The 18,774-nt window shown below is 39.3% G+C and overlaps 1 protein-coding gene across 1 annotated transcript in view; it reads right to left on the bottom strand.

Moving 5' to 3' along the window:
• Positions 1-18,774, bottom strand: part of LRP1B (LDL receptor related protein 1B) — a gene marked incomplete at both ends in the record, with an annotated part of 618,484 nt that overhangs the window by 446,268 nt on the left and 153,442 nt on the right. The window contains one exon of the mRNA XM_084209463.1: positions 12,537-12,662. Coding sequence (XP_084065589.1) covers positions 12,537-12,662 — 126 coding nt within the window. The remainder of the gene's footprint in view (positions 1-12,536; positions 12,663-18,774) is intronic.

The raw sequence follows: 18,774 nt of genomic DNA, 5'->3' as shown, positions 1-18,774 counted from the left end.
AACCACTTAAACCCTCAATGCATTAATTATTCCTGCAGAATATATTCCTAAACTCCTGCTCCAGACTCTATAAAATGCTTCCAGCAAATGCAGGATTTTTCTCTGTCACACAGCCTTGGGCCAGTTCTGGACAGGTAATTCACAACAGCCTGTTCCTCTGGCCTGGGCACAGCAAGCATGGCTGAAAGGCCACCAAAAATAACTTGAAGGACCAGCATTTAATGCACATGGGCAGAGAAGAAAGCATTCATCACTTAAATTGTTCCAAAGCCCATCCTGCTCCTTAGGCTGGAGACAGTGGCTTGCTCATACAGAGCAAATTCAGAGATCAGGGTTCTTGACATGGTAGATTAGGCTCTCCTTGCAGCATTTTGCTTGCTGTGTAATTTGATCATTAACAATCTTTGTGCCACTTCCAGATAAGAATGTCTCTAATGTCTTTTAAAGGCAGCATTTTTTTTCTCCTGAAATAAAAACCTTTTCAGGTAATTTTTTAAAGCATAAAAAAATTCTTGCTGCTAGTATTAGTAATATATTAATTATTTAACTGAAATAAATGCATCTGTTAATGTGTTTAATTAAGCATACAAAGCTCTTTATTTGATGTTATTTGTATTTAAAATTTCCTGTTTTCCCTGAAGTATTTATTATCCGAGGCATGATTTTTCTAATCTTAGACATACTCTGGGACTGAAGTACTATTTTATATCAGCATTTCTCAGCTGCTTTTATCATGAATAAATATATTGCAAACCATGTTAATGAGCTGTTTAGTATTCATATATTAGTCTTTTCCTCATTTTATATGGAAATGGCACTATAAAAATTCTAAGAATACTAGTTTTATGTGCACAATAATGATGAGATTCAAAGCAAATAAGGAGGAGAAAATCTGTGGTGGCAGTGAATATGAAATGGATTAGTGCATCACCAATGTGCTTTACATTGGTATAAAATTATTAAGCATGTAATTAAGTGGGATCAATGGTACTGTTTGTTTTGGGGGTAATGTTTTAGCTATTTCAGATGTGTCATCTTTAAGAATTTAATTTCACACCTTAATGATCTTTTTGTAATTTCCTCCTCCTGCCATGAAGTCACACAGGCAGGGTGGGCATGACATCCACTGCTGATCAAGGAGTGACATGGGTGGAAGGCCAGGCCAAAGACACATTGAAGGAAGGTGAGAAGAAGGCAAAAATCATAATTTTGTAAATACATAGGCAGCTCATTTCAGCTGACCTCATTCATCAGGCACATTCAAATTCCTGGGACTGTTAACAGGAAAGAGGTTTCATGGTCACTTGCAGAATCTGCAGCTTTGACCTGGCTGACCTCAGAGACACCTCCAGTGCAGCCAAAAAGAAATGAGACTTGGTGTTAGAGGAGCCTAATGAGCCAAACCACAGCCTCCAGTACACTTACAACTGCAGGTAGAAATTAAAAAAAAAATTTAAAAAAATCCAAAAACCCAGCTTTAGGTAAAGAGGAAAGAGGAGAGAAGATTATTCTCTGTCTTGGACAGAGAACTTACTAAATAAAAACCCAACTGTGAAAATAAGGCTGCTGCTAAACTGAATTGTCTCATTTCAAACTTGGAATTGCAAATCAATGGAACAAAGCCTTTGTTGTTATGGACAACACAGTGTCTGAACACCTTCCCTTATTATTTTTAGGTGCTGACACTGTGGCCCCAGCTCACATCCCCCTGAATGCGACTGCCCCAGGACTGAAGCACAGCCAGGGATGGCAGCAGCAGCAGTTGGGACTGAAAAGGCTTAGGAAAGTGGAGAGAAATCCATTGAAAGGCAAAATGACAATAGCTGCTATTTTTTCTACGAAAATACAGTCAGATTTCAGTAGAGAATAATGTGGGGTTTACTTTGTTATTGAACCAAGCAGGTGTTATAGCATATAACTGCTCTCCTCATAGTAGAGCAGGCATCCATTATTTATCCTATTCATTATTTGTACCTGGGTTTTGTCACCTGAGCTCATTGCTTCAGGTAACACAGCACACTTGTAAATGAAGCTACACCTTGCAAAAAGAAGAAAACCACCTTAGACAACTTTAGTCTAAATAGTTTTTAAAAATTGTCTCAAAGATCAATAGCCTGGTGTGGAAGCAGAGCAAAAGAAAATAAGAATGAGTTAGAAAATGCCATCCCAATATCCTCCACAGCCTGAGCACAAGAGCAGCAAGAGACACTTCTTGCAGCCCTGGCCTATTTATGAATGCTTAACAAGTGAAGGAAGAAGAAAAACTTCAGAGGTAGTTTTATTATACTATGAAAAAACAGGTTTCTCCCCCCACTCCTAGATTTTGTTACAACAGTTAAATAATGCAAAGTTTCCCACATCCTTTCTCTGAAGTAACTCATTTTATAGCATATCTACCATTAACAGCTATACCTGAGCCCTTAACGAGGTGATAAATGGCAGATGGTAAAAATTAATTTAGCATTCTCTGTGAGGAAGTATAAACACAAACTTGGGTCCAGTCCTATAAATGGCTGCTCTCATGAGTAAAACTAACTTGAAAGTACCTCACAGTGGGCATTTTCCAAGTTCTACATCCAGTTTAAGACCCATTTCTGAGGGCACAGCTCACAGTCCTCCAAAGTGGTTGCATATGCCTGCTGATGCATCTTTGAACAATGTGACATGAAGGTCTTGAGCAATGCAGACTTGAAAATGTTTCCTCTGGCACAGTTAAATTTCCCCCAGAACTACCTGGGCATGAGTAAGAGCTGCTAAAACATGGGCTCACTGGATTACACCTGTGCATTTGTAAGTTAACAGGAGGAATTAAATACTTATTAAATCTCAATTTGTTTGAAATTATTTTTTTTCTTCTCCTTTTCTGCTTTATTAAGTTCCACTCCTCTGTCATAGTTCTGCACTACTCTTTGTGAGCAGAGGTTTTGGTCTAGCTCTATTTCTTCATCCATGGCAAAGTGCCCTCTTTGCTGACTAAAATTACTGTGCATGTCATCAATACAAACATATACAAACTCATACTTTAAATCACAGCCCTATTTTCAAAAAAAAAAAAGCAATTTTACCTTTCTTCCAGAAATTCATCTGCTTGCTAATGAGAGTTGTGTTCATCAGTAATTTTGAAGGAGAAGAAAAATGATTATTACCCTGGCAATTTGAAGTGACAAATAAGAAATCCATCCAGCCCTCTGTTTAAATCCGTGACATTTCTCACAGTGTAAGATCTACAGGCCAGATGCATCATTATAATTATAAACATCTGTAATGAGCCTCAGTGCAATTGGGTGAAGTAGCACCACCTCAGATAAAAACCTCTCAACAAGCCATTTCATACCCAAGATTGCTGTAATTTCTAAATCCCTGTGTTATCAAAAATTACCTTTTGATGTCAGCAGAGCCAAGAAGAGGTTTGATGATGCTATATTCTTATGTTTTCTCCTAAATATGTTTCTACATTTTGTCAATGCCTATTGATTAGACATTGCTGTGATGCAGCAATTTCTCCACTTCCCTTATACCAGAGCTGTTCCTGGCAGAGAAAGCCCAAATGACACCCTGAAAATCAATACCTTCACAATCAGCTCTGGGATTTGGCTGAATTATCCTGCCAAAGTGCATTCCTCATTTCCCAAAATATTCTCTTTTCCTGATGTTGACTCTAGAACAACAGCATCACAGGACAGCAAGGCACAAAGGACTGTTAGTGGAGTGAAAAACAGAAAATGAATGAGTGGGTTTGGGTATCAGCAAAATTGATGAGACCTCTGAGAGGGGAAAGGGAACCTGTTGATGATGATGAGAGAGGAAAAATAAAGGAACGTGGAAAATGAAAAATAGTTTTCATAGCAGTTTTAATAGTTTGTCAGCAGAACTAAGAAAAAAAGCAAGGAAGGTGTTAAAGTAATGAATAAAGCAACAGCAAGGATTAGGGAGAAAGAAAATACTGTGTGAAAATGCAGTGCTACAGTGAAAGGGCTCAGCTGATGTACAGAAGGCCTTGAGAGATTTGCAAGGACATAAATATGAAAGAGGAGAAAAGAAAATAAAAAAATAAAACTGCTGTTAAATAGAATACAAATTAAATGGATTGTAAATAAATGCACATAGAAATGGGGACCAAAATACCATAAAGGGTTTCTGAAAAAAGCCCAAACAAACCCCCCACGCTGCAACCTCACATCTCTGCTCCCTCACTTGCCTAGTGAACAGTTCCTGGCCCTTTGGGGGCATTTTCTGCCCCAGTGGATCTCAGAGGTGCAGTTTGATCCTCAGGGCTCCTGTTTAGCTCAGAGACACATCCCTCCTGTGAAAGCAGAGAGCACACCTGACAGACAGGCCACTCTCAAACCATGCCTCACACTGAAACAAGTGTCTTACTCGTGGCCAAATGCTGTCAAGAAGGTCAATTCTTGGAAAGAAAAACTAAAGCCATTAGGCTCAGCTTAACAGCGAGCACAACCTCAGGAAAGACAAACTGTGCCACGTCTGTCCATTTCTTCTCTCCCCATGGGCAATTCTTTATTAAGGGCTTTTTTTGGGTATAATTTATAGCTTAGGTATGAAAATAAAATTGTTTTGGGTTAAAAAACTTAAAAACAAAGTCTTCCTCAAAGTATGAATTACTTTTATAGGTTTTTCAAAAGATTGATCTTTTAATTTTCTCATCTTATGAGTATATATCACATTAGGTCTGCCTCTGTGTAGGAATTGCAATTTTAGCAAGCAATTAATCCATAAATGAGCTGTTTCAGAGTTTTAGGTATTGGGTATCACCCTTCAAAGGCTCAGTGCTGGCCTTGGATTACATCTCCATGTTTCCACAGAACTCAAAAGAAGCTCATTTTGCCGGCAGTCATTTAATTGAATTCCCCATAAATCACTGTGGAAAATCATGCTCAGGATAATCAGGCACAGGCAAAAAAGAGGAGGTAGTATTTCTAATAACTGTGTCACTGAGAGATACAATGACCTTTACATCCTTCAGCACTGAACTTCTTTGTGCTTACTTTATTCCAAAGGAAAGTACACAGCCACAGAAATTACACTTATTTGATCTTGGACCTCTTGCCAGGGCTGCTGAATTTCCATGCAATAACAGATCCATGATTCCTCCCCACGTAGTTCTCATCATTGACACAGAGTAGAAAATTTGTGGTTTTGACATCATCAACTCCCCAAATTCATAATTAAAGATTTTGAATATTTTGCACCATGTGCAAAGGCAAAATGAAATCTAATTTTATGCATTATGCTGCATTTTGTGTACTCAGATGGTGAGAAACTCAAGCACTTGGTTGAATAGAAGTGAAAATCTTGTAGAAGGTTATTCTCTTACTATGCACTGAAGCATTTAAAAAACAAAGGAACCCTTCTTTCTTAAACTCTTTGTGCACCACACAAACCTTCTGCTATATATTTGTGAGGCAAAAATCATTCCTAGCACACCAAAAATGAGCTCAACTTACCAAAACCATTTCACTACAATAGTTACAATAATGTAACACTTTATATTTGAAGGTATAAATAACTGTTCAAATATCTGCATATGTAACACACCAACTTCAGAATGATAAAATTCAGTCTTCAACTAATTATATTTGGCTGGAAGAGGTTTGGGTGTTTGGACTATGTAAAGGAAACAAAGAACTTTCAGACTGGGAACCAAAGTGAAATGAATACCCAGAATAGAAAATAAAGTAGGAAGAAAAAAAGCAAACAACAAAGCACAAAATTTAACTGAGCATTTTTAGTCTTTAAAATGCTTTAAAGAAAATTAGCAGAAGCAAGTAATTCTATTCCCTGCCAAATTCCAATGTATACCCGAGTGTAGCAGGACATTTGCAAAATAATTATTTGAGACAAACTGCTTTTTATTCAGAAAGCTGAAATTGTAGCCCCTTGCTTAATGAAGCTGCTGGGGGCTAAGCTGCTCTTTCCAGCCCTTTAGAGCTCAGGCAGCAGTGCCTGACTCACCAGGAATGAGAATCTCTACATCTCTGACTCAAGTTGCTCAGCTTCACACCTTGCTCTTCCCAGATCCTTATGTTCAGTCTGGTGGAAATTTTCGTTCCCATGGTGTTACCTGACACTGCCTAATCCCACCAAGTATTTAAAGTCACTCCCCCTGAAAAAAAGTGAATAAACTAATTTATGTAGAGAAGGCAAATGTTGTATGCCAGTGATGGGACAGTGTGCTCACGCCTCAGAAGTAGCATTGGAGCCCACTGGGAAATTATACAAAGGAATTGCCTCTAAATGTGCTCTGGAGCCTCAGCAGCACCGCCTATATGCTGGTTGTGGCAGGAAGTGAATACATCAGAAGCATCAAAATTATCCCCTGGCCCCAGGCAAGTGCTCCCCAACAGCCAAAGATGGGAAGCCCAGAGGGAAAAGGAGCAGAATCAGTGGAGAGAAAGGCAGAACATCCTCCAGCAATGATCCCCCTTAGGATGACAACCAGGCACCATCAAGAGCAGCCCCAAACCCCCCAGAGGAACAGGCTGAGCTCCTCCACACGGATGGCAGTGCAGGATTTGTCTCACTGGGGTGCTTTGGGTAACCTTCCCAAAGGGCTCAGCACTTTGGACACCCATCCTTTCCAGACTGTTTGCTCCAACACCCCATTAACTATCAGAACATCAGAAATCCCATCACACCAGCAAAATCACATTTCCTGGAAGGGCTGAGCTCTGGTTTTCCACATGATGGAGTAAGGAGAAAATGAGGTCAAAAGCTGAAGCCCAGGTCACAGTCACTGAGATGTTTTCCAGGAGCCAACAGCCTGGATGGGATGAAGCCAGCAGCCCTGACAGGCTATGTGCCAGTAAATAGGATGGCAAAGGCTCCAGCAAGAAGAAAAATGTCTTTATAAGTCTTTTCTTTACCAGTGTTCACCAACCACAGAAGCTTTGCCAGGGTAAACTGCAAGAAGAGCTTCAGTGGGAAGTGTGTTTTGTTTCAGGTCTGTATAAATAGTATCAGGAAAGCTAATATTCCTACAAAACATTCATCTCGTTCTGTCAGAAACACTTCTCACCAGCTAACATAAAAGCTGGCAATATTGTATTGCTGCATTAAGCATTTAACTTAATTTTATGTAAACTAGCAGCAGTTGGATAAAATTTGTTGACATTTGTCATTTTGCTGTGGTTCATTTCGTACAACAGCTTCAGAATTCTGCACTACTGATAGGAACAATCCTGATGCAGAGGAAGAAAGGGAGTACCCATTCATCATCTCAAAACAGATTAAATTAATATCTGGCCAGTAACAAGTTCAAATATCTTGCTGAAAAATAGGTTTAAAGAGGTATTTTATACAGCAGATTCCTTATTCAACAGTAACTACACACACCAAAATTATCAAGAGTAGAAACACAAGACCACATTTTCCCCTCATGTCCAGCATTTTCTTCATTTACATTTAGCAGCTTCATGGCAGTGCACCTTCAATGTATGCACATTATTTATTGAGCTGGGATTTTCCAAAGCTACTAAAGAGTGGTTTGGGATCCCAGCTTCTATTGAATTTCAATGAATCTACTCATAAAAGAATTAGGAGCTTTAGGAAATTTTATCTTTATTGTTTCATACCACAAGAGCAACATTGCATCCAATTATCTCATCCTTTGCTGGTAAAAGAACTACAACAGAGGTACCCAATTAACAATTTTTAAGCTTCTGAAACTAGTCTCCCATAATTAGCATCCAGAGAATGAAAGACACACTTTTAGCAACCAAAGTGAGACTCAAGCTTTTAAACAAGGCACTTGTGGTTGCTGCATTTCTTTTGCTCCTCCAACTCCAGTTTAATCACGATTATAGAGACTGACATTCCCTACAATCCCAGAGGAAGATAATTATCAGAAATACTTTCAACATGCTACAATAAGGGTACATCTACTCAACTACCAGAGACAGGGACCATTCAAATTTGATGATTTATTAACGGCAACCAGTGTTGCTTCAATGCAGGGCCAGTCAGGCACAAATAAATTGTGTGTGTGGAAGGTATGCAAACAGTATTTGGACAACATTTAGGAAGGCTCAAATACCAGAGCAACAGTGTCAGGATCACAAATAAAGGGCAGTTGAGGACAATAGGAGAGACAAGAGTAAAATGTTTTCAGGATTTTGCTGCTGCTAAAATAAATGACCATCAAGCACTTTTGGACTTGGCAGTTCCTTGTAGAGTGCTGCTCTGTTGATGGGAGATCTGATATTGTAGGGTTCTATTCCCTCTGGGTTGCTCATGGCATTCAAGCAGTATTTGTGGTGATAGATGGGGGAAGCTGTGCTGCTGCAGATTCTGCTGCCTGTTCTACCACAGATGGATACAAAAGGAGTTCAGGGGAACCTCGTTCCACACCTCAAGTGTCTCCTTACAGGGCAGCTGTCAGGTACTGTTATAGCATCTTTTTCTTCTCCATGGCTGAGAGACAAAAACAGCTTTTGCTGGAGCTGCTGCACCCAGCAGCATCACAATACCCAAACACAATCAGTGTGCACAGTTTCAAAAAGAAGCTGTAGGAAAACAGCAACTTCTCTCCCTGCTCCTTTGTTTCACCTCGCCCTGGCAGAATGCATTCTGACAGAGAGGGGTTGGTGAGCTCAGATTTGAAAACAACATGCAAGCCAGATGAGTTCTGAAGCTGCAAACACACAGAAAAAGCCTTAAGTACTAAATGGAAGGAGTAATTTGCCAATGTACCTTTTAGATCTCAGCTCTGTTAGTAGGAGGCTGAGGAGAAAAGCAGATAATAGCACATCACATCAAATATTTGTCTGGTTTCAGAAACCACAGTATTCCTTGGACATGGCTTACTTAGGATGAATATGTTATTGAGAGGTACAATTGTGGAATACAAAACACACAGGTAAAAACCATGTTTTAAACTGGATCTTTAAGACACAAAAAAATTAGTGAAGTTCTCTGCTTGCAGTTGCTGAGATAGGCAAATATTTACAGCTTAAGACCAACACTAGTGGCAAGAATGGTAAAATAAGCCAAAAAATCCAACCAAAACACCAAAAATAAAACAAACAACCAAAAAAGCCCCCCAAAACACCACTAAAACCATTCCCAAGAAAATGAGTATTGCATTGATGATTAGAAGTGGTAACTGCCTACAGCACACAGTAGTGGAGTCAGTTAATGATACAAATATACAAATTGTTGTCAATGTTATGTTTTTAAACTCTATGCTTTTCAGCAATGGATTTGAGTTTGTAATTGTCCCACCCAAATCACGTGCCAGGTGAGTCTGCAGCCAGCCATTTTATTTTTCCTTTTAACAGAGCCCTGCCTCTGAACATTTGCATCAGCCTCCAGGCTCACAGCTATCTGTAAAAGCCAAACTGTCTGGCCAGATTCTGGGCTGTCTGATAAAGTTCTATTGATTCTGAGTGAGCTTGCTGATTTAGCCTACTGAAGAACCCAGCATCATCTGATTAGCTTGAGTAAATTGATTTTTGAATCCTGACTATTTGCAAAAAACTCGTGAACAACCAAGAGACCACCCAAGAAGGCATAAAAATTACTTGGTCAAGAGTTTTATTAATACATTTTATTTTTTTCAAAAATCAATTTTCTCATGAACAACTCTGGAACAGAAAAGCAACAGAATTTGTTGACTAAATTATTCATTATAAGTTACTGAGGCACCTTGGTACTGTAAAAAACAGCATCTTCAGAGAGCAGAAAGAACTACAGCTGCTAAGAAATGGAAGGGAACACAAGTGTAGGTGCTGCAGGAGTTCACTTGTGATTTCACCAAGCTGTTTGTGAGACCATTTAGAGGAAGGTGGGAAGTAGAAGGGGAACAGACTGGTGCTGGAAGCTTTCTGCTGCCTGAAAAGAACACACAGGCTGAGCCAGGACTCCTCCAGCACAAACCCAACAGCTCAAGGAAGTTGTGCCTGCACAGAGCCCTGCCCAGGCTTTTGCCAGCAGACGCTGAATTTAACAATAAATAAAGATGCCACAATTTCCCCCTTTTCTGTCCCATCCCAGATCTCCTTCCAAACACTAATAACCTACTAGATTGTAGGATTTCAGGTGGGTTCCTGAGGCATTTAGTGGATACAGGCATATCATGTATGTGTGTACAGCCAAATAACTTTCAGATTCCATTGCAAAACTTGGTTAAAATGCCACTAGGAGATTGCTCACTAAGATATTTAGTTCCTGGATGTTTGCTGTAAATAGATGCTTGAGTGATGAGACTAATAAGACTTCTCATATTCTCACCATGGGAAAAGCTGCAACTTGAGAATTTCTCTCCTTTTCTATACTTTGAAATCCCCACAGGAGAAAAGTTAAGAACTTCCACTTGCAGGAAAAGCTTTGATCAATGCTAGCACATTATTAGAACCCAGAAAACCCTATTACTAGGCACAAATCCACAGAAAATCAATCAAAATCCATTTGTTTATGGCTATAGAAACAACTAGCAATATCTGTCAGGCTACACCAAATAATTCATCATATGCAAGTCAAAAAAGAGCTGACAAAGTCATCTAAAACAAACAGACACACGACTCTGTGCACAAAAAACTGAATGTGCTTTGTCCCAGGCATTAGCACCAGGGATCAAATATATCATAGGAATATTTTTTATGTAATTTTTAGGTTTCTACAGACACCATGGTGCAAAGTATCAGCAGGAAAAATCAGGAGAGTTATATTGATTTTAAATGAGAAACAACTTACCTGATGAAGCCAAAGTAGGCACACATTTTCAACAATTTAACAGAAGATTGTGCTGACTAAAAAAACACAGAACCATCCAGTGCAAACCAGAATTGTGAGCAATTATGTAACAGAGTTCCACCGATGCCCCAGCGCTGTCACTTGGCTCTCACTCAGTCCTGGGCTGAGTTACACTGAGAGGGTGAGAGAGGGCAGCAGACCTGAGGCAATTATTGTCTCACTCACTCAGCCGTGGCCCAGGCACCTCATTACCCAGCAGCTCCTCAGCAAAGGGCCATGCAAGGTGCAAAAGATGAAAGATTCCAGCACCTTCCTTCTCTATAACCAGAAAGGCCACGGTGCTGACTCCTACCTTTGGCTTAGGACAGCCTAAGGGAAGCATCTGACATAAACTGTTCACGTTTGCAAAGGGAAAGGTGCTTCCAAGAGGGCCATGCTGGTTGATGTCAGGAAAAGTGTAGACTCTCCCACTCCCTCCCCTTTTTTTCCAGCCATCAATAAACTCCAAATGTCATGATTTTAATACTTTAAATGGAATTGCTGAACACAGGTCTTACAAAACATATGATACTCTCAAGAGGAAAATACCTGGGCATCCAGCAAGCTGTTGGATTTGGAACTACGTGGTGAATATCAGAAGGCAAGTTAAAAACTGTGTGTGACCATTTGTGTGCTCCTGCCTCAATATCCATTAGTCAGAAAAACTTTTATCTGCACACATCAACACTGTGCTCAAAAACACATCAGAGAGGGGGGCAATCAGTCAGCAGTGCAGTAACAAAACCCCAGCTGTACCCAACGCTTCCCACTGCAGGATGTTGTGGCTGAGAATCCCAGAGAGTGTGGAGGGTGGTTAATCAGAGCACCCTCACCACAGCCCCCAAGGCAATTTTCTGATCAGTAGCAGAGAACAAACTCTGGAGCAGGAAGGCTGCAATCAGCACTGCAGTGTTTGCCCAGACAGAAATGGCTCCCAGACATCTTGAGCTCCTGTTCCTCATTTTAAAGATTAGACTCCTAAATGCTGTCTGATGTTTGATATTTTCTTTTCTTTGAGCAGCAAACCCCATTTCCAGCCTTCCTGATTGTCAGTATTGCTTTGATACAAAATACATGGTCCTTCTTTTACATTAAGTGATTATCCTGGGGATAAAATCAGGAAATTCCCTCATTTTCCTCAGAACACAGGAAACAAGGGAACATTAAGATTTAATAACACCTCATCAGTAGTCTACAAGGCTGATAAGAAAAAAGTCTGTAAGGTTGTTACTCTGGTGTTCAAAAGCTCTTAGCCACATTAAAAACCAAAAAAAACCCAAAAAGGTCCTCACTATAATTAAATATGTTTTATTAAAGCTTTCCATCATCTTCCTTTCTTTGTTTATTTCCCCCCTCACAGCCCTCACATCGTCTTTCATTTTCCCCTTTGATGTTTGTATGCTTTTCATATTTGTATTGAAAATACTTTGCACTCTTCTCTTCCACCCCAGCTCCCCCTGAATGTATTCAGAGGATCACATTTTCCTGTGCCTGACTCTGCCTGTCCCCTCTCAGCCCATCAACAGCTCAGGGAGAGCAGAGGGCACATATTCTCCAGTGCCAGTGCTCATGACAGAGTAGCACAAGAACAAAACACCTTCCATCCCATCCATTGCTTCTGCCTCTCACCTACACTGAGAATCTAACCTGCTCCCCTCAACAAGAACATTCATACAAAACTGATAAAACAAAATGGGATCTGCCCTTCCAGTTGTATCATCAGTGTGACTGAAAATGTTCCAGTTTAAAGGCAGATGAAAGCAAAGATCAGCTCCTCCTTTACTTACAGGTGTCTAAGGACTCATCAGAATCATCAGGACAGTCGGGCTCCCCGTCACACAGCCAGTGCCAGGACACACAAGTGACACCGTCGTGGCACAGGAACTCCCCTACGTCACACAAGGGATGCTCTTCTGGAAATGAGAATGGGTTAGAGTGAAATGGTTAAAGGTGAAGGGGAAAAAAATAAATGGCACAATGAAAATCAAAAGTGAAAATGGAATGATTGAAAAAGCAAAAATCAAAGCAAATGATAGGAACGATATGAAGTAATAATTTAGTGGTATCTGGTACCCTCACTTAGGGAGATCCAAGATCCAGCTGAGGGTTCAGTGGGAGCTGCCCATCACCCTTCCAGCCTGACAGGAACAACATCACCATGAACTACTTGTATGGAATAAAATTTTAAGAAAAATCTGCTTTTTTTCTATGTATTTCACCAGGAAGTAAATTTGCTCACTAGACAGAAACCAACAAGCTTTAATGTCATGCTACCAGCAGAGAGGTTCCCAACTCACCTCTTCTGCCACAGAAAATATTTTTAAATTGTTTCAAATAATCAAATTTTCAAAGATGTATTTTTGCAAGTAGTCAAAGTTCTATCTAAATAAACATATCTATTTTCAACTATTCCCTTAGACACCTTTTCATGACCAAATCCTTCCTCCATTTTATATAAAAATTATTTTATAGTTCACGTGACATATTAGCAAACAAAGAATTTAAAGTCAACACTGGGGCACCTTGAAAACAATGGCTTTTAAAAGAGGGCAATTCTGGAAGTTTGGCACACCCACACTATCTGCTGCATTCAACCACCACAGGCTGATGTCCTTGAGATCTAGAGTTAATTAACTCAAGACTATTCCATCATTATTCAATGTAAAACTATTCTAATATTAATTAAAGCTCACAAAACCTCTGTGCAATATATTATATTCATTTTATCAATATATAAATTACAGTAGTGTCTTCCACAAGGTTACATTGCAGATTGCTGGGAAAAGGTTTCCTCATTATTCTTACACTGGCACAAGAGAGAAATAACTTCACTGGAGTCAATACTGCCACAAAGACATAAAACCAAGAATAAAAGAGGAGACAAAACCCAATCCACTCATAGATCTCCCCATTGGCTTAGTTCCTCCAAAAGCCATGGGATGTATTATCTCTAAAGGAAAAAACAACAAGAATCCTTTATTAGAGTAATAATTTAATAATTTCCTGTGTGCAGGTCTCATTTCTGAGGTCAGGTTCTCAACTACTGATGCCACTCAATTTTACAACAAGCCAAATTTGCAACTACTATGTAGATATATTTCCTATTTCTTAAAATAACTGTATCACAACTTCTTTTAAGCCTTCAAGAATGAAAGGATTTTTGTTATATCTTAATTCCTTCCCCTGAACAGCAAAAATGAGCAACTGGATAATTAAGAGTAGAAGTTTACATGGAGTGGTTTTGCTTAAAGCTTTCAGGGAGATGATTAAAGGCCCTGCTTTGATAGCACATCTTGAAAAACCATCCTGGAAGTCAGAAAGAGGGAGAGAGTTTGGCAAGTTTTAGCATTTCAAAGATGTAGAGTAGTGTGAGAAACACACAGAAGAACTCTATAATATTTGGTTTTAGAGTATTCTTGAAACCATGGTACATTTCTGCTTTTACTACAGGATGAACTGCAATTTTCTGTGTATTGCACATCTGCTTCTAACTGACCAGGAAAAATTAAAACTAGCATTGCCAAACGTGTCCACTTATTTATTCAGTTCTGGAATGACTATTCCTCAGAGCAAAAAAATTGTTGAAAATTCTTTAATTATTAAGAGTAATTTATTTATTTATTTAGAGAGGTTTCTGAACTGACAGCTAAGTGAAAAATATTACTGAATAAATATAGAAATGTAAAGTTGTGAAAACACTTCTACAGTCAAGGTCACACAAGTGTCTGGTTCTACACAAACCTCCCCAAATAACTCCATTTACAGCACCTATAGAATAGAAATCTTGTCTGAAACAAAACCTGGCAGGGTGATTATCCCTTCCTCAGTGCAAATGCTTCTTCCAAATCTGCAGATGGTCACACATGGTTACACAAAAAAAATCTTGCATTTGCTCCTCTTTTGGGCAAAATTTATGAAAATAGCCTAAGTAACAGGATATAAAGAAGTTCTTAAAAGTAATTTCACATTGAGCTCGGAGTTGAATGTTTGTACTGGAAAAAAAGCTTGTTTGCTACCTTTTTTAAAAAATGGAGAAAAATTAAGCTATTTCCATACTATTAAATTCTTGCTTTCCATTTTATGCAACAATACAGAAATTATGGAGATCTAAGCTTTTTATATTCTCTACCTTGAGAAAAACTTAGCAGAGTGAAAAAAACACTAACTTCTAAAACACTTTGAAAAATAGATTTTGTTTAGAATAAAGCAGTTTAATATTACCTCAGGGTTTTATTGGCTCTGAAAGTGCTTTCTCAAATGTTTTTATTTTGCATAACCACTGAGTTATTTTTGTTTTCAGCTGTTTTCTTTACAGAATGAATTTGACCAGTTAATTACGAACATGCACTAATTAGCGGGCTTTAAAAAAAATAAAACAAAAATCACAACAACCCTCTTGCTGAAAAATAGTCATCTGTGATGGCCCAGAAGTAAAACAGTTCTTTTCAGTGACATCTTTTTCTTTCTGTAATACGTGAGCTGTGCAGGAAAGCTCCCAGTGGACGGGAAAATTCACTTTTTTAACATCCCAGTTGTCTGAGATGCAGAGCAGATGGTGAGAAATCATCCCTCTATGGGTAAATGAAAGCCTTGCCTCCCTAAGGATACTACTCCTATGCTCCTATCCTATGCTGCAAACACCTGGCAGTGCCTCTTAGAAGGAAAGTAAAAAAAATAAATAAGAAACCTGGTGCCTTTGTTGAAAGTCAATGTTCCCACAGCCAAAAACGTGGTGATTTTTTTTTTTTAAAGATGAACATTTTTTAAAGAGGATGAAGCTCATAATCTTCATTAGGAAAACAACTAGAATTACACTGTATGAAATTACACTGAATTTGGAAAACCACAATTCCATTATGATGACAACAGAAAAGAGGAAAAAGGGAAGCAAACCAGTCAACCAACCAGCACACAAGGCAGTGGGTGATGTCTGCCTGGACCAGGAATGCTCCTGGATTAAAAAGGCATTTGCCTTTGTAAACTTGCATTCAGCTCCTAAATAAGTAGGGATGGAGATCACTGCCTGTGGTCACTGTTTAGGGTCTAAGGGATCTGGATCTTTCCTGTTTGAGGGAATGCAATGAAGAAAAGGAGGTCAACAGGGCTCTTGAGCAGACCTGAATGGGAGATAACATTTATAGAATTGAGGGCTCTCCAGCTCTGTCACGAGACTGGGAACAACTTGCCGTGAATCTAATTAAGAACTGCCTTGGTCAAGGAGCCAGGTGCCCAGAGAAGCTGCTGAATTCCAGAACAGTGCTTCCTTCTTTCCTCTGTGGATGTGCCAGGCTCCTGCTGTGGCCCTGGTGACCCCCCAGCCCCCTGCATGGGAGTTGCTCGGTGCTCCGTCTCCCGAGCGCGTCCAGCTCCATCTGCCAAGAGCACCTGAGAGAGCCCAAAAAAACAAACCTCCCATATGGCAACGCTCTTCAAAGAGCAAAACTCAGCCTGATGAAGTCTTGATCTACTAGAGCAGGGAGCCTGCTCATTAGGCTTTCACTAAATATTGAGAAAAACCACATGTGCACGCTAACCCAAAAATCACATTCCTGGAGAAGCTTTTGAAGGATATGATAGAAGCACGATGGGAATGAATGCTGGAGGATTAGAGATCATCAGAGCATCATATTTAAAAGCTTTTATAGCAATAGCTTAAGATCAGTGTGAAGTAAGAATGCCTCACTAAATTATTTAATTTAATTTTGCACTTAAAAATATATTTTCACTGTGTTTCGAGTGAAACAAACAAACAAAGCTGAAATTTTCAATTCCCTCTCCATTTTCAAGGAAAATGGCAAGGAAAGGTGCACATAGACTAGGGGGATGTGTGTGAACATGCTTTCATTTTCCACTTGAGAATGGTTAATTCAAGGAATGAACCATGAAATCCATGAATAAAAATTACAAATTGATAGATCTCAGTTAGTTTGTCCCTTAGCTGCAATCCAGCTGTACATTTCCATTGGGATCCATTGGCATCACCTGTCTGTATGACCAGGAATTCTGGCAATGACAATAAACCTATCCTGCCACGTTTCAGGGATGTTATGCAACCAAAAACTTCCACTTTTAAGTTCATAATTGGTTTTGCTTTGATTTTAATTAAGTTATCTTCATTGCAAGAGTTTAAGAACTCAGAACTATTTTTTTCCCCCCTCTCAAAAGCATGTTTTCCATTTGGGATTTTCTTTGATCTCTCACTCAAACATGGGAGGGTTTCCATATTAATTTAAGCAAAATTTACTCCAAAGCTGAAAAATGTATTCTGGTAGTAATTTATGACAGAATTCATCATACACTAAAACCTAAATTACTGTAACTGAAAGGGAGATGTGAGGAAAAAGCATGCACAGCATTTCCTACTTATGAATTTCAGACTTTATATAATACTTTAGAAATCTTTCATACCTTTGGAGTTAAAACTGCATTTTTAGAGCCCAGCACAGAGTAAAACATTTACATTTTGGCCACACTAAACTGCAGACAAAATCCTTGAGATTCATCTTGCAAAACAGTAAACAGAGTTTTACATTCAGGGTATAAAAATATTATTATGATACCATTTATTTCTGTCCTACTTGGTTCAGTGTAATGCTGTGTTCAAAGTCATGACATTTTATTTACAGAACCCAAAAATCTCTCACAGGATCTACCAAGCCCTGATTTGTGCTTCCACAATGCAAAGGGGCTAAGAGAGCTGCTGGTATGTTCACATGCAGCCTTCTAAAAAGGAATACAGATGTTTTATGTGTATTTATTCAGCTCTAGGCATTAAAGTTATCACTTATTCAGCATTTACTAATCAGCTAATTGCTTTATCCATAAGCAAGGCACACGAACAGGTACCTGTCAGTAAAAGCACCATATGCTCAGTTTAAACCACATATGTTTAAATTCCATGTGCAAACTTTCCTCAGCGTGCACATCTCCCACCCAGCAAGGTCACAGGCATCTTGTTTGGAGTCTGTGGAGTGACATTGGACATCCCAGATCTCAGTCCATAATATTCATGCTTAAATCCCTTATTTACATCACACAGCTGCAAGAGCTCTTCATATTTTTTGGACTTGCTGTGTGCTAGTACAATTTATGGACCAGATTAAGCAAATATTGAGAAGTCAGTACTAACAGGAAGATGAGAAACATCCACTAATTGATGAAAATCCTGGAGCATTTCTGGAAGTGGGCAGGTGGTAAGTTTAGGGACTGTCTCGTTTCTTGTTCTTTTTGCCTCTTTCTTTGCCAAAAACATATTTCCATTAAGAGGGGGGACACCAAGTTCCCTCCTGGATTTGAACAAGAGAAGTTTGAATAACAAGGTTATTCAAACTCAGCTTGGCACAATCTATGGACAGAGAAATTTAAGAAATAGATAATGAGAAACACCCAAATATTCCTGAGCCAATTTTTATCTAATCAACAAAGGGTCACAGAATAATACCTATCTCAGCAAACTACAAAATGATATAATAGTTATGTTCCTTAATGGCTCAAAAATACCACAGAATAGCCAGGTGCCTTTTCTAACACAACAGAGAGACCCTAATAGAAACACATTACCTGCAGTCCTGCCCTTTGCCAATCCCTGCTCCCAGCAGCCCTACAAAGAAAGGAGGCCAAAGGCTAAACAAGCTCCCTCTGAACCTTTTCTTCACAATTATCCTTCACCTCCTTGAAAGCTGGAGGAAACATGCACAGATATTCCCCAGGGTGAAGTGGTCCTTCTTTCCAAGCAGCCTGACGTGGATTCAATGTAAATGTCAGGGTGGAGGGTCAAAGTGACCATCACTTATCCCTCTGTGTGTGAAGAGTGACAAGCCCTGTACCAGAGTCAACAAGGTGCCCTTTCAGCTGCTGACAGCCAGTGCCAGGGTGAACATGAGCAAAAATGTTCTCACTTGTGGAAAGCCTTCAAAGGCTCCCACTGAAACAACCCTTCTTTCTTTCCCACGTCAAAGAACAAAATGACTTTGAAAAAAACCATTTTTATGGAAGGTGGAAACCTCTGAGCCTCTCCACTACCTT

This window comes from Fringilla coelebs (genome assembly GCF_963513975.1).
Source record: "Fringilla coelebs genome assembly, chromosome: 7".
NCBI classification, from domain to species: domain Eukaryota; kingdom Metazoa; phylum Chordata; class Aves; order Passeriformes; family Fringillidae; genus Fringilla; species Fringilla coelebs.
The sequence above is the reverse complement of the archived record's forward strand: the minus strand, read 5'-3'. Positions and strand labels throughout refer to the sequence as shown.